At 39.9% G+C, this 16,377-nt stretch overlaps 1 protein-coding gene across 1 annotated transcript; it reads left to right on the top strand.

Annotated features, from left to right (window-relative positions):
* The first annotated feature begins 6,682 nt into the window (after nucleotides 1–6,682).
* Nucleotides 6,683–8,776, top strand: LOC139369842 (small ribosomal subunit protein bS16m-like). The gene is made up of 3 exons (XM_071109122.1): nucleotides 6,683–6,804; nucleotides 7,628–7,894; nucleotides 8,105–8,776. Exons 1-3 carry the CDS (start codon nucleotides 6,792–6,794, stop codon nucleotides 8,224–8,226), a joined length of 402 nt encoding a protein of 133 aa, XP_070965223.1. The 5' UTR covers nucleotides 6,683–6,791; the 3' UTR covers nucleotides 8,227–8,776.
* The last annotated feature ends 7,601 nt before the right edge of the window (nucleotides 8,777–16,377 follow it).

The following is a 16,377-nucleotide window of genomic DNA, read 5'->3' as shown; positions in this document are numbered from 1 at the left end:
GTATTAATGGCACCTGTTTGAACTTGTTATCAGTATAAAAGACCTCAAACAGTCACACTCCAAACTCCACTATGGCCAAGACCAAAAAGCTGTCAAAGGACACCAGAAACAAAATTGTAGACTTGCACCAGGCTGGGAAGACTGAATCTGCAATTGGTAAGCAGCTTGGTTTGAAGACTGTGGGAGCAATTATTAGGAAATGGAAGGCATACAAGACCACTGATAATCTCCCTCGGGACCAAAGTAAAGCTGGGACCAAAGTAACAAAGCCTACCATCAGTAACACACTACGCCGCCAGGGACTCAAATCCTGCAGTGCCAGACGTGTCCCCCTGCTTAAGCCAGTACATGTCCAGGCCCGTCTGAAGATTGCTGGAGAGCATTTGGATGATCCAGAAGAAGATTGGGAGAATGTCATATGGTCAGATGAAACCAAAATATAACTTTTTGGTAAAAACCCAACGCGTCGTGTTTGGAGGACAAAGAATGCTGATTTGCATCCAAAGAACACCATACCTACTGTGAAGCATGGGGGTGAAAACATCATGCTTTGGGGCTATTTTTCTGCAAAGGGACCAGGACGACTGATCCGTGTAAAGGAAAGAATGAATGGGGCCATGTATCGTGAGATTTTGAGTGAAAACCTCCTTCCATCAGCAAGGGCATTGAAGATGAAACGTGGCTGGGTGGCTTACGAAGGAGTGGCTTCGTAAGAAGCATTTCAAGGTCCTGGAGTGGCCTAGCCAGTCTCCAGATCTCAACCCCATAGAAAATCTTTGGAGGGAGTTGAAAGTCTGTGTTGCCCAGCAACAGCCCCAAAACATCACTGCTCTAGAGGAGATCTGCATGGAGGAATGGGCCAAAATACCAGCAACAGTGTGTGAAAACCTTGTGAAGACTTACAGAAAACGTTTGACCTCTGTCATTGCCAACAAAGGGTATATAACAAAGTATTGAGATAAACTTTTGTTATTGACCAAATACTTATTTTCCACCATAATTTGCAAATACATTAATTAAAATCCTACAATGTGATTTTCTGGATTTCTTTTTCTAATTTTGTATGTCATAGTTGAAATGTACCTATGATGAAAATTACAGGCCTCTCTCATCTTTTTAAGTGGGAGAACTTGCACAATTGTTGGCTGACTAAATACTTTTTTGCCCCACTGTATCTGCTGGACGAGGGGAGGCTGCGGAGCAAGGCTGGTTGATTTTGAGAGAGGACGAGAGGATTTGGCATGCACGTCAGAGCATGGTGACACAGCATAGGGTTCTTTCACATATTATACACACACATCACATGCACATACACTCACAGACATGCACACGCACACGTCTATTTGTTGAACTGTACACTATATTCACAATGTGGTACACGGAGCACATCATTTTGGTTTATAGATTGAAAGTGTTATCTGTTCTTTTCATGCCTTTGCGCTTAAGTACATGTTTCTAAAACATAAGATGTGCTGCATGTACGCCAGAAGACATCAGAAGGTCATGTGACCATGCCCATTTACAATTGGTCTAATAAAGATGTTGATACTGTTTTAGAGATGGATGCATCCATTTAGCATTATCTGCTCGACAGTCAGAGGCAACAACAAACTCCTAGCAGCATGTGATGGACTAGTCGTGTTTTGCTCTTAATCAGTTAAGGAAGCCTCTCTTTGAAAAAGCCAACGGAAGAAAGCAAGTCCTTTGTTTAATGAAGATGAAAGTAACAGCTTCCATTTTGCATGCTGACACATTTAGTCTCACTGAATCCATCTGAGAGATCATTCTGTGGAAAAATACATCATTTGATCCTCAACATGTGAGAGCCAAAGTTCCCCTCTGTCTGTCTCTGTTGGGCCCATGGGTCTGTAGAGGGTGGATGGCACCATTGTAGCTGGACAGAGACAATTAAAACAGCAGGGGACTGAGTCAGACTCAAGACTTTGAAATAAACTGATGGGATGGTCAGACATTTATTGATGTGGGGTGTTATTGATTAAACATGTTTATCACTCTGAAAACTATAGAAGTTCTACAAGGTTGAGGAGTTTTGGTTATGACAGGGATTCTTTCTAATGAGACTAACTTAACGTTCAGGTCTCGGCCATATATAGAGACATGTGGATTTGGATCTGAATAATTCTCCAGTAAAGTTATGAAAATATGGAACTATGTTCCAAAAGAATAATGATCTATTTCTGTCCTTTTCTGTAGACGATGATGTCCTGATTCAGTTCAAGCTCCCGTAGCGCACAAACTTAGAGAAAATCTAATGGAATCGTATTGCAGAGCGGTAGGTAGCCTAGTGGTTAAGAGCTTTGGGCCACTAACCGAAAGCCAGATGGTGAAAATTCTGTCAATGTGCCCTTGAGCAAGGCACTTAAACCTGAATTGCTCATGTAAGTTGCTCTGGATAAGAAGGTAAATCACTAAAATGTAACTCTAAAATGTCTTGTAAATCACACTGAAGACAATGTGGTGGTTTCTGTCAAGATGTGAAACGCAAATGTTAGCAGAACAGACAATCTAATTGGCGTCATGGGAGAGTGTGGAGCTTCATCTGGCCTCCTTGGCACCCCCTCTCCTCAATAATCTGCCTGATAAAATGCATATTTGGCAAAGAAATTCTGGTTAAAACATTATCCCATTGAACGTGTGAAACTGGCTTACTGGTCCTACGCGGAGTCAGTTCACCCACCTATCTGTTTTCTGAGTCGGCATGGGCTGTTCACTTTTTCTGGGAGACCATTGAGTCATGTCTTCTCATCAAGCCCAATGTCTGGTCCAATCCACCGGAGGGGACCTTTAAGTCTTAGCTATATTTTAGCTTGGGTATATTTTACAGTTAACTGCATTTACACACTGTGTTATTTGCAGCCATTATCAGCTTTTCAAACATGATCATAATTTCTTTAGGTGGACAAATTCTATCGTGACATATACAATGAATTTAATTTAAGGCCTTGTCTTAAAGTGATCCTTTCTAACTCTTTCCTGGTACATTAACTGGTCATCTGAGCGTCTCTAACTGAACAGTCACAGACGATTACAGCAGGAACAACTCGTCTTGGTGTCCCAAAGAGCATGGGGTCCTCATGAGAGTATCAACTTCCAATGGAATCAATGTCAGTGTTAAGTTAATCACGCACTGCAGATTCACCATGTAAGATGCATTTTGCTTGCTGTCAAACTGTGAAAAGTGCCTATTCATTTTTTTAAAATTGCACAGAAAAGTGGTCAGCGTAATTATGACGTTGTTACCCTGAATACCATCTCTAGTCCTTTAATGGCCGTCAACAACTGCACATGACTGGGCCTCTTGGATTGCAAATGAACTGGTTAACCAAATGATCTAACGTGCATAATTTTGGGTTATGTACTTTAGAAGTACACATTTGTTGAATAATTTTCAAACCAAAATGCATGTGTGGTCGTGTCTCATACAACATCTAAATAATAACCAAACAATAACATGCTATCCAGTCACTAGGTGTAAAATAATTATATTAATATGATGGAAATGCACATAAATAAGAGACATTAATAACATTACAGCTAAATACAGAATCATCTATTCCACAAACAGATATTATCCAAAAGCTAATTCAATGGACGACAATGGGTGATTTTGAAATGATGTACCATGTATTGATGATTAGTGGTGGAAAAAGTACTCGATTGTCGTACTTGAGTAAAAGTAACGATACCTTAATAGGAAATCACTCAAGTTAAAGGGAAAGTCACCCAGTAAAATACTACTTGAGTAAAAGTCTAAAGGTATTTGGTTTAAAATATACTTAAGTATCAAAAGAAAATGTAAAAGTAAAAGTATGAATCATTTCAAATTCCTTATATTAAGCAAACCAGACGGCACAACTGTTTTTTATTTTCAATTTAAGGATAGCCAGGGGCATACGCTAACACTCACACATAATTCAGAAACAAAGCATTTGTGTTCAGTGAGTCGCCAGATCAGAGGCAGTAGAGATGACCAGGGATGTTCTCTTGATAAGTGCGTGAATTTGACCATTTTCCTGTCCTGCTAAACATTCAAACTGTAATGAGTACTTCTGGGTGTCAGGGAAAATGTATAGAGTAAAAGGTACATCATTTTTTTTAGGAATGTAGTGAAGTAAAAGTTGTCAAAAATATAAACAGTAAAGTAAAGTACAGATACCCCAAAAAACGACTTAAGTAGTAATTTAAAGTTTTTTTTACTTAAGTACTTTCCACCACTGATGATGACATGATCCCACTGGGCACAGACTTCAATTCAATGTCTAGTTTTGATTTGCATTTGGTTGAGTTCACTAAGGTGAATTCAACATGAAAACAACAAACATTTCACCATGTTATTGGATTTGTGAAGTTGGGTGAAAAAAAATACAACATTCCCTTACATTGATGACTTTTTGTGAATCCAATCAGTTTCCAGGTTGATTCATTCTCTTCACATTGCATTTTTTTGTTGGAATGACGTGAGAAAAAAAGACATTGAAGTGGGATCGACATGTAGATCTCTCCGTCAAAAATATATCCCCAACATTATTCTCTTTTTTTCTATAAATAGTGTAGGAAGGATGAGAAAATGACAAACATGTTCACATAAGCAAAACAGTTTTCTTTCAAATTCCTGTGACCGAGTAGGCCACACAGTAATATCGGAACGTATAACAGTACAGGAGTCACTGCTATGTCTTTTGGACATACAAGTAACTGCCAAAATGAAGGAAACAGTTGAGTCAATTATGCTTAGGGTGATGTATAAAAATGCCCAGTTGCCCATTGTTTTGACTACCATGGGTAGAAGAAACCTCAGTGACTTGGAAAGAGGGGTCTCAGAGGGGTCTTAAAGGGTGTGTGTGTGGTAGGTGATGTCTGTAGCAAATTGAGTTACGAAACAATGATGCATCTGCTAAAATCAACTATAATTCTGAGGACAAAGATGTCTAGTTTTTGGTAAAGTGTCTTATTTCAAATACATTTGTACATTTTCACCCCAAATCTTTACTGAAATGCATCCGGATTAAATTCTTGGGTCACTAGTGGCCTCCTGAGTGGCACAGTGTGTCACAGTGCTTGAGCACTGCATCACAGTGCTTGAGCCCTGGGCCCACAGCCCCGGGTTCAATCCCAGGCTGAGGCAGCGCACAATTGGCCGAGGGGAGGGTTTGGCCAGCTGAGATTTCCTTGTCCCATTGCACTCTAGTGACTTCTTGTGGTGGGCCAGGCACCTGCAAACTGACCTCAGTCGCCAGCTAGACGGTGTTGCTGAAACATCAATCTGCCACATTTTAATTTGTGACAAAATCGAAATGAAAGAAAAGTGATCTTGCAAATTCATCAGACTATGGCTGAAATAGAAGTGCCGCTTTTTTTTTCCTCAACTCGTGGCTCAGTTATTTAATTCAGGGTAAGTGGAGTTAGCCTGCCTCAGAGCAGGTTAGGATTAGTTGCTATATAAAGGATTCGTTGCTATATAAATTTACCTGGCAAAAAGGTGAGCCACTTTCGTATGACTGGTTATCCTGAGTTGAACTCAGAGTTGACCAAAGTTACCTTGCTGACTTCTCAAACCTGCTTAGTAGGATACCCCTCAGATGTCAACCCGATTGAACACTGATGGTAGATTCTGGAGCGGTGCCCAAGACAGCGTTTTCCACCAGCATCAACAAAACACAAAATTATGGAATTTCTCATGGTTGAACGATGTCACATCCGTCCAAGAGCTCCAGACACTTGCAGAATCTATGCTAAAGGGCATTGAAGCTGTTCTGGTGGCTCGTACTTGCCCAACACCCTATTAAGACTGTTGGTGTTTCCTTTACTTTGGCAGTTACCTGTATGTAGTATCTGTTATCAAATATAACTATGTGTTCATTCCGAGACAAAGGGCTATCTGAGTCTGACCCCTCAGAGAAAACCATGTGTTTGTCACACACACAGGAACAGCATCTCTCCACAACAGGAGTGTGAAATCACCATGTTCCAACAGCGACGGAGTGGGGCTCCCAAAGGGAACAAATATCAGTGCACCCGGTGTACATCATGCAAAGCACTGAACCCTCTATTCATGGGTCACTCTCAGGAAATCAATGTTTCTATCCGTCTGTTGCAGTTGCTGGAACGAGAGTATAACTTGTGTAATCATCTAAAGACATCTAGAATGAGGAGAGAACTGCATTGGTCTGACTTTTAAATGAAAATCATATCAGAGGCATTAACCACCTTTTGAACATCTTTTATAATTGCAATCCATCACAAATAATTACACAATTTTCCTTTACTCAAATAAATACAGTATACTTTTAGAGTCTCTGTTTCATTTTACCAGATCTGATAGCCTACTACAATTCAACAAATGTATGTATTTTCAATTGTTAATGCCTGAAAAATAACTGAACATTACATTAGATAGGCAATATAAATATTTAAATCAATATGTATTGATTTTGATACAAATCCTGGGCCATGATGTTTCTATAAAAAAATATATTAGACGTGTGTGACTGTATCTTAAATCCATTAAAACTATCATAATCGTAAACTGTACAACTTTACATGCAAAAATATCCTTGTTCTCGTGTTTATAACGCCCTTCAAGAGCTCGGACAGTGCAGCGTAGTCCACTTGCGCCATCTGCTGGACAGTAACACAAATGAGAGGAAACGCTTCAAGGAACATCACTTCCTGTTTAAAAATGGCTGTGCAAGTACGGCTTTACGTAATATAGAGAACGTTATTGAGCTTTTACATATTCGTTTGACCTCTTTTGCAGCGTATACATAAACATGGTCCGTCTATGTAAGTATGATCCGCTTGCTATTTAGCTAACACTGTCAACATGGGCTAGCTAGTAAGCAGGAGTGGTAGCAGTAAGCCTATACGTTAGCACGATGTTGCTGTAACGTTACTGTGTAGTTAGCTAGGCTAGCCTCAGTGATTGGTATAGCTAACACTATAGCTAGGCTAGCCACAGTGATTGGTATAGCTAACACTATGATCTTTCTAATAAGTAGCCTTATGTCCCTTTCATGGAATTCAAAACAGATACGTAGCTACATCATAGCTAAGTATTGAGTTACGTTATGGGATGGTATGCAAGTCTTTAGGTAGGTAGCTATCGGTCCAGGGATAGGGTTATAGCTAGGTAATTAGTATTCTCTTGGTTACTTTGATTAAAAATAAATAAATGACGCGCTAATGATTTATTGTCCAGACGTGAAATACTGTTCGATGATTTTCACATTATGTTTAAACAGCATGTTTCACCTTGGATGTTGTGAAGGTTTCGAGTATATTGCAGATACTACTGATGTGTTGTGCGGCCTGACGTTTGCCATAAACATTTCATGAATCCCTAATTAACCCGCCTAAGCACCTGGTAACGTTCAAACTATTTACATGACAAACTGACTGTGAATTGACCTAAGACTGACCCTAGTGATGAAAATGACTTACCAACCAAACAACTAATGACATACTTTTTCATACTGATTTCTTTTTAGAGAAAACATCCCAGTTCAAATACTGTTCTAAATGTAAAAAAATCTGGCAATTTAATTGCATATGCATTGTACCTTTTTTTAATAAAACAATACATTCAGATTTTGTTGTGTTCTTACAGCATCCTTCCTACTGAAGACATACCATGGAGGACACATTGTCATCAGATTGGCAATGGCTGGCCACAAACAGTCCAACAGACCTTTCTACCGCATTGTGGCAGCTTACAACAAGCGAGCACGAGACAGTAAATACATAGAACAACTGGGCTCTTATGACCCCCTGCCAAACATCTACAATGAGAAACTGGTCAGTTTCAACTCCGACCGGATCAAGTACTGGATGGGCTGTGGTGCACATCCAACGAAGCCTGTGGCCAAACTTTTAGGTGTGTTCTGTCTACACCCACCCTGAAAACACACACTTTCCATGTTTATTGAAACAACCAATGTAAGGCCTACATCATGCAAAATACACTAAATCACAGGTTAATAAACTAACTTTTAACTGTACTCAATACCTCCACTATAGTCTCAATGCTACCTTGGAATCTATGTGGTCTAAGTTATTGTCATCTCTCCCATCTCTGTTCCTGTAGGACTTGCTGGGTTCTTCCCCCTGCATCCCATGACGGTAACAGAGGCAGAGCGTCGCAGGGCCCTGGCAGAACAAGCAGAAGGAGCAGCTCCGGAGGAGGTAGTTAAGCAGCAGGAACTATGAGAGCTGCAGTGTTGGAACGTGTGGGACTGTCAAGCGTAGCAGGATGTGGGCAATGTGCACGAAGGACAGCCACATATGCCATCCCCCTCCCAAAAGGCTGACTGTTTCCAGTGAAAGCCTTTGTTCTATGTGTAACTATGGATATTCAGAAGCAGTGCTTTTCCTTTTTTATGGAACCAATGTATTCACATCTTTATAGCAATGCATTTGTTTAATAAACACTTTCTTGTGGTTCACGTTATAAATTACCAATGTGTTTGGGATACTTTCAGTCTTTCCAAATCATACCTTTTTTGGAGTAACATTTGCTAAATGCCACTTTGCTCAATGAATGCTTTGAATACTGTTTTCAGAAAGTAGGGGATTTTGCAATAGCTCAGTCGCTTATCAATTGATGGTCAAAGCAAGTATTTTTTGTTTGTTTATGGTTTGGCTGTATTTACAGATATTCCACAACTGACATGTTTCCAAGGTAAACAAATATGAATGTACCTAGTTGTGTAATGTTAAAAGGCCACTGTGGTAAATCATTAAACTGTTTGATGCAATATTTAAGTTCCTTTAACACAGGAGAGTAATACAATGGGTGGGTGGGTATGTTGACAGGATCGACAATGATTTAACTTCCTCTCTTTTGTTCAATGTCTCATTTATTGCCTACCATCCCTAGGACTTTCTTGGTGAAACTATCTTAATGGACAGTTCATGGTGACACTTCAAATACTTTAACGCAAGTATTTTAATGCATTACATTTTCAATTGGCGAGAGACTGCTGTTCCAACAAGGAAAGTAAAGCATTTGTATCAAGTTTCAAGTGCTTATTGTCACATGTACAGTGAAAAGCCTTTCTTGCTGGCTCTTTCCCAACAATGCAGTAATCAATATCAGTAGTACAATAAAACAAAGTCAAGTAGAACAAAAACACATGAGAAACAGAACACACACACACACAAGCTATATACAGGGTCAGTTACAATACCATAATTACAATGTGCAGGGAGTGGTAAGGTTAGATATGCATAGAGGTAAGGGGACTAGGCATCAGGATATATGATAAACAGTAGCAGCAGCAATTTTGCTACGTTACAGCCTTATTCTAAAATGGATAAAATAAAACATTTACCTCATCCATCTACACACAATACCCATAATGACAAAGCCAAAACAAGTTTTTAGAAATGTTTGTAAAATTATTAAAATACAGAAATACCTTATTTCCATAAGTATTCAGACCCTTTGCTTTGAGACTCGCAATTGAGCTCAGGTGCATCCGGTTTCCATTGATCATCCTTGAGATGTTTCCACAACTTGATTGGAGTCCACTTGTGGTAAATTTAATTGATTGGACATGATTTGAAAAGGAACACACCTGTCTATATAAGGTCCCACAGTTGACAGTGCATGTCAGATCAAAAACCAAGCCATGAGGATGAAGGGATTATCCGTAGAGCTCTGAGACAGGATTGTGTCGAGGCACAGATCTGGGGAAGGGTACCAAACAATTTTTGCAGCATTGAAGGTCCCCAAGAACACATTGGCCATCATTCTTAATTGTAAGAAGTTTAGAACCTTAGCCTCAATCAGATGTTTGGATATGTGACTGCTCTTGATCAAGAGAGATGCTTGTTTAAACTGGATCAAATCAAAATGTATTAGTCATGTGTCGAATACTTACAAGCCCCTAACCAACAAAGCAGTTAAAAAATATGAATAAGAAATAAAAGGAACAAGTAATTAAAGAGCAGCAGTAAAATAACAATAGCGAGACTATATACAGGGGGTACCGGTACAGAGTCAATGTGCGGGTGCACCGGTTAGTCGAGGTAATATGTACACGTAGGTAGAGTTATTAAGGTGACTATGCATAGATAATAACAGAGTTGCAGCGGCGTATAGGGGGGGGGCAATGCAAATAGTCTGGTAACCATTTGATTCGATGTTCAGGAGTCTTATGGCTTGGGGGTAGAAGCTGTTTAGAAGCCCCTTGGACCTAGACTTGGCGCTCCGGTACCGCTTGCCGTGCTATAGCAGAGAGAACAGTCTATGACTGGGGTGGCTGTAGTCATAGACAATTTTTAGCGCCTTCCTCTGATACCGCATGGTATAGATGGCAGGAAGCTTTGCCCCAGTGATGTACTGGGCCGTACGCACTACCCTCTGTAGTGCCTTGCAGTCGGAGGCCGAGCAGTTGCTATACCAGGCAGGGATGCAACCAGTCAGGATGCTCTCGATGGTGCAGCTGTAGAACCTTTTGAGGATCTGAGGACCCATGCCAAATCTTTTCAGTCTCCTGAGGGGGAATAGGTTTTTTCGTGCCCTCTTCACGACTGTCTTGATGTGCTTGGATAATGTTAGTTTGTTGGTGATGTGGACACCAAGGAACTTGAAGCTCGCAACCTGCTCCACTACAGCCCGTCGATGAGAATGGGGGCGTGCTCTGTCCTCCTTTTCCTGTAGTCCACAATCATCTCCATTGTCTTGATCACGTTGAGGGAGAGGTTGTTGTCCTGGCACCACACGGCCAGGTCTCTGACCTCAGGCCTACAACTAATTGTGTCATCGGCATACATAATGATGGTGTTGTAATCAGTAACTAGATGTCCATCCAATTGGAGACAGTTTTCCATGCAAATAGAAAAAAATCAGCATAAAGAAAATGTGTACATTTTCCCACCGTTGGTGTGTTTCCACCAAACTGACTTGTTGAGTGTGTAATGCCAGTGGCGACCTGTCATTAGCAAATATTTCTGAAAACCTGTTTTTGCTTTGTCGTTATGGGGTGTTGTGTGTAGATTGATGACAATGTTCATTTATTTAATACATTTTAGAATAAGGCTGTAACATAACAAAATGTGGAAAAAGTCAAGGGGTCTGAATACTTTGCGAATGCACTGTACATCATAGCTTTGATTGGACTGATGTGTCAACATCATACTTTCTAAATCTTAGCTAGCAAGCAAGACAAGCAGTCATCTTCATGAATCAAGTTGACAATCTACTGGCAAATCCTTGTCATATGAAGAGAAATTATAGATAAAACATATCGGTGCTCATTGGCCATTGGACATAAACATTACACAACAAGTTGGAAATCGCAAATTCAACAAAGAGTGGTTTGGAAGGAGTTAGTAGCTAACTATAAGCTTTGCTAAACAATCACCAGCCTGCTATTCAGTGGAGAGGGTATGATGTTCAAGTCTGGGTTTAAGGGTCTCTTTTCCAAGCTGAAAGGATAAACATTCACATGCCACACCAACATATCGGAATTGGTCGATATTAGCTAAAAATGGCAACATCGGTATCGGCCGATATCTAGTTTAACGCCCCGATGTGCAAAACCGATGTCAAAGCTGACGTGCACCTATTTAACGTAATGACGCCACGTAAAATGTTGCGCTATACGTGCAACACAGCATTCCTAAACTAGCCCACAATGTCTGCTGTGTGGATCGAGCAGTCATTTGAAAGAGTAACAAACATCATTCATTGACAACTCAAAGGCGAAATCCATTAAAACCAAGATAATGGAATTCATTGCCCTTGACAATCAACTGTTCTCTGTCGTGGGTGATGTTGGCTTTCGCCGACTGGTCGAGCACCTGTACACACTACCAAGTGCCTATTTTTCAGATGTTGCTCTACCGGAGTTACACAGTAATAGCGTCACTGCTATTAGCTTCACAACATACATACTATAGAACACCGTTTGGGTCTTTGCGTGTCAAAAAAGTAGCACACAGTGCATACAGTAGCACTGTCATAGCTGTACAAAAAGTCTGCAAACACCGGCCACGAACGATGTGTTTACAATACCTCGTTGGTAATAAAGAATCATTTGTTCGACCGCAACTTCTGGGGTAGCTAGCTTTAGCTTGGTACCTAGCTAGCACTAATACACCCAGCCTGAAAACAATGACCAGTAGAACCTGTAGTCATTTTCATTATTCTTAGCAATGATTTAGGAATCCTTGTGAGTAAGCATTAGCTAGGTTGCCACTTGTTGTTCGCCAATTGAAATTGAACTTCAGTTCATAAAAATAAATAGCTAGCCAGCTACATAACCCTGGTGCCCAAAGGGTTATTTTAGATGATGACACCTAGCTATATAATTAGCTAGCTAACTATAGCTAATAAAACAGATTGTCGTTTTGCTATGTTTTTGGGGAAGAACATTGTTTGCACCGATGAGCTAGCTAGCTTTTTTTTAATGACCAGTACTGTAGGTGCGCGAGACAATTTTACCAGCATCATAGCATATGTATCGATGAATCGTTGTGACATATGAAATACGAGTGATAGTGTAACCAATGTGTATTAACTACGTAAGAAATGTATGAACCCGTAAAATTATTATGTGACGTGCAGTCATATTCAGGTCCTGATTGGTCAACCATAGTCAACAAGTTTATTTGACATGTCAAATAATGTTATTTGACACGTTAAATAGTATATTTTTTGGCACGCAAAGACCCAAACGGCGTTCCATAGCAAAGACCCAAATGGGTTCCATAGAAATTCTGGTTGAGAATAAATTGACTGAACAAATTAACAACAAAACAGCACAGCAAGTAAATGAAAGAAATAGGTTTTGATGATGTTTTACTGGTAATGGGGACATACGTAAATTCCAACAAAATAACTTTTTGGTCAGTGTGGTGTGTGTATGTGTAATAGAGGTCAACCGATTAATTGGCATGGCCGATTTCAAGTTTTCATAACAATCGGTAATCGTCATTTTTGGACGCCCGATTATGACCGATTACATTGCAATCCATGAGGAGACTGTGTGGCAGGCTGACCACCTGTTACGTGAGTGCAGCAAGGAGCCAAGGTAAGTTGCTAGCTAGCATTAAACTTATCCTATAAAAATCAATCTTAACATAATCACTAGTTAACTACACATGGTTGATGATATTACTAGTTTAACTAGCTTGTCCTGCGTTGCATATAATCAATGTGGTCAATGCCTGTTAATTTATCATCGAATCACAGCCTACTTTGCCAAACGGGTGATGATTTAACAAAAGCGCATTCGTGTCAGGGTATATGCATCAGTTTGGGCCGCCTGGCTCATTGCGAAATGCCTAAAAGAACATCCAATAGTCAAAGGTATACGAAATACAAATGGTATAGAGAGAAATAGTCCTATAATTCCTATAATAACTACAACCTAAAACCTGGGAATATTGAAGACTCATGTTAAAACGAACCACCAGATTTCATATGTTCTCATGTTCTGAACAAGGAACTTAAACGTTAGCTTTTTTACATGGCACATATTGTACTTTTACTTTCTTCTCCAACACTTTGTTTTTGCATTATTTAAACCAAAGGGAACGTGTTTCATTATTTATTTGAGACTAAATTGATTTTATTTATGCATTATATTAAGTTAAAATAAGTGTTAATTCAGTATTGTTGTAATTGTCATTATTACAAGTATATAAATATATATATATATAAACAATCGGCCAATTTAATAGGTATTGGCTATTTTTGGTCCTCCAATAATCGGTATCGGTATCAGCATTGAAAAATCATAATCGGTTGACCTCTAGTGTGTAACCTTCATTTAACTAGGCAAGTCAGTTAAGATCAAATTCTTATTTACAATGACCGCCTACCCAAAGCTAAACCCGGACGACGTTGTGTCGCTGTGCCAATTGTGCGCTGCCCTATGGGACTCCCAATCACCGCCGGATGTGATACAGCCTGGATTCGAACCAGGGACTGTAGTGACACCTCTTGCACTGAGATGCAATGCCTTAGACCGCTGCATCTGTGTGTGTGTGTGTGTTAACTATTTAACTCTACTAGAATGCTTAAAAGGCTGCAAAAATGTAAAGTATCAGTTATCGGTATCAGGTTTTTTGGGAAGGAAAATATTGGAATCGGACAAAAATGTCATATTGGTGCATCACTAGAAATTACGGATTGCCTCTTATCCACTCATCTTTCCCTTATGCCATAGTTTGTACAACTCAGTTGTTAGTAGAAACCTAATTTGTCTAAGTAAGGCAGCCATATCAGCTATGTTTTTTTTATAAGGCAGTGAATGAGACTGAATGAACTGCTTCGCTGCCAGACAAGGCTCCGCTGATAGCCAGGTGAAGCAGTGGTAAGGATTCACTCCATGCTGTTGAAAAGAAAGCTCTGCTGTTAGGACATCTTTATATAGGCCCTAAGTTTGTGGGCATCGTTTGTCACTGTTATAGTGCAATTTATGTATTGTGTCATGTGGCCCTCTTTGGGTATAGCGAGTACCCTCCCTCTCTCTCTTACCACCTCTCTCTCCCACTTACCAAGGCTCTGTTATCTCAGGTCGTAAATTCCATGAGGAGACTCTCTACCCCCTCGGCCATGCGGTATAGAGAGAGGGTTCACAGTAGAACAAAGGAACTTCTTCTACCTCACAGAACTTGAGAACTGAACAATATCCATGTTTTGGAGAATGTGTAAACGGTCGGTGGCGAATTCAGCTACGACTGGTCCATTTTTGTTTTATGATTGTGACCTGAGGAAAAACAATACAACCACATTACCATGCCTCTGTTTATACAGGAGCTTTCGTTCTGAGGCTTGCATCTAATTATTGTATAAAATGAATGAGTAAAGATGAAACTATTTGTGAAATTGTGTAATGTGATTTTAAACCGTTAATGTGAGAGAATTGTATTTCTGTTTAAAGTTTCACTAAGTCATTGGCCCGCCCCCATGAGCACAGACATCGATCTGGCGTCATGGGACAGCTTTTCCACAGTTCCGAATAAAAATCCCACCTGGAGAAGCCCACTTAAAGCGTACCTCGATTACCGAGAGGGCTGAGGTTTGAATAGAGACCATGCCTACCTCGGTCAGCTGAGGGAGCTAAGGTTTGAGTAGAGACCAGAAAAACCTCAGGACAAGCTAAGGTTGTAATGGTTGCTGAATTCTTAACCATACCACGTGATTAAACTCTGAGACTATCGATACCGACAGAATAAGAGTAAATCTTTGATACTAATTACTAGTCTGCACCTAGGAATTATGTGAACATGAGATGCGAAGACCAACAACCGCTGAAACAGCTATTCGATAAGAACATTTCTGAATGGAACTCTGAAGTATCCAGGGGCGCAAAGAGAAGTTCAGATGAACATTCCAACAGAAAGACAGACGATTCCAACAGAGATCATGACGACACACTGAGCGTAAATATATATACTGATTGCAATTATTCCCGAATGAGTGAGCGTTCATGTGCAAAGAATTAGCATTTCATATATTGTAATTATCAACTGTGTATTGTCTTTTGTCTTTCGCGCCCTTCTCAGTCCCTTTGTCTACCAAACCGTCATATCGGTTTAGACCACTAGGGCACATCCCCTATCATTTCCTTGTAACCATATCTACTTTGTTTGTTTGTTATGCATTTCTGTGATTGTTTAGTTAGTTAGTAAAATAAATGATTAAGACAATTGATGTATGGATGATTTATAGTAAAGACTGGTTTCGTGCAGATAACCAACGATTTACGACGTTCTGTCACTACTTCCGCCGAAGTCGGCCCTTCTCCTTGTTCGGGTGTTGTTCGGCGGTCGACGTTACCGGCTTTCTAGTCACTACCGATCCATTTTTCTGTTTTGTCTGATTACACACACACCTGTTTTACATTCCCTCATTACATTCCCTATTTAACCATCTGACATACATTTCTGTTCTGTCCGTGATTGTTTATGTCGTTAGTGGTTGTGTTTTGTTAGAGTTTTGCTGTATGTTCCATTTTGCAATTTTGCTTTATTCTTTGAGTAAACTCAGTTGGATTACTCCATACCTGTGTCCTGCGCCTGACTCCGCTTTCACTCTGCACCCAATCGCTGACACGTTCGGAATGAGACTAACATGAGGTAAAGAATGATTCATTAATTAGAAGACTAATTGATCAGATATTAAAATATCTGAAAAGTTATATTAGGAAAATTTTAACTTTGTAATCTGAAGATTTTCCTTGGTGCCCCGACATCCTAGTTAATTGCATTTACATGATTAGTTTAATCACGTAATAATAATTACAGAGAATTGATTTGATAAAATAAGTCTTCACTTTAATGATGCCAAAGACACAACAATTGTTTAGTGTTGTGTTATGCATGCCAGTAAAGCCACTACAC

This window comes from Oncorhynchus clarkii, chromosome 17 (assembly GCF_045791955.1).
Source record: "Oncorhynchus clarkii lewisi isolate Uvic-CL-2024 chromosome 17, UVic_Ocla_1.0, whole genome shotgun sequence".
NCBI lineage: Eukaryota > Metazoa > Chordata > Actinopteri > Salmoniformes > Salmonidae > Oncorhynchus > Oncorhynchus clarkii.
Note: the sequence above shows the minus strand (reverse complement) of the source record. Positions and strands in the feature narration are given on the sequence as shown.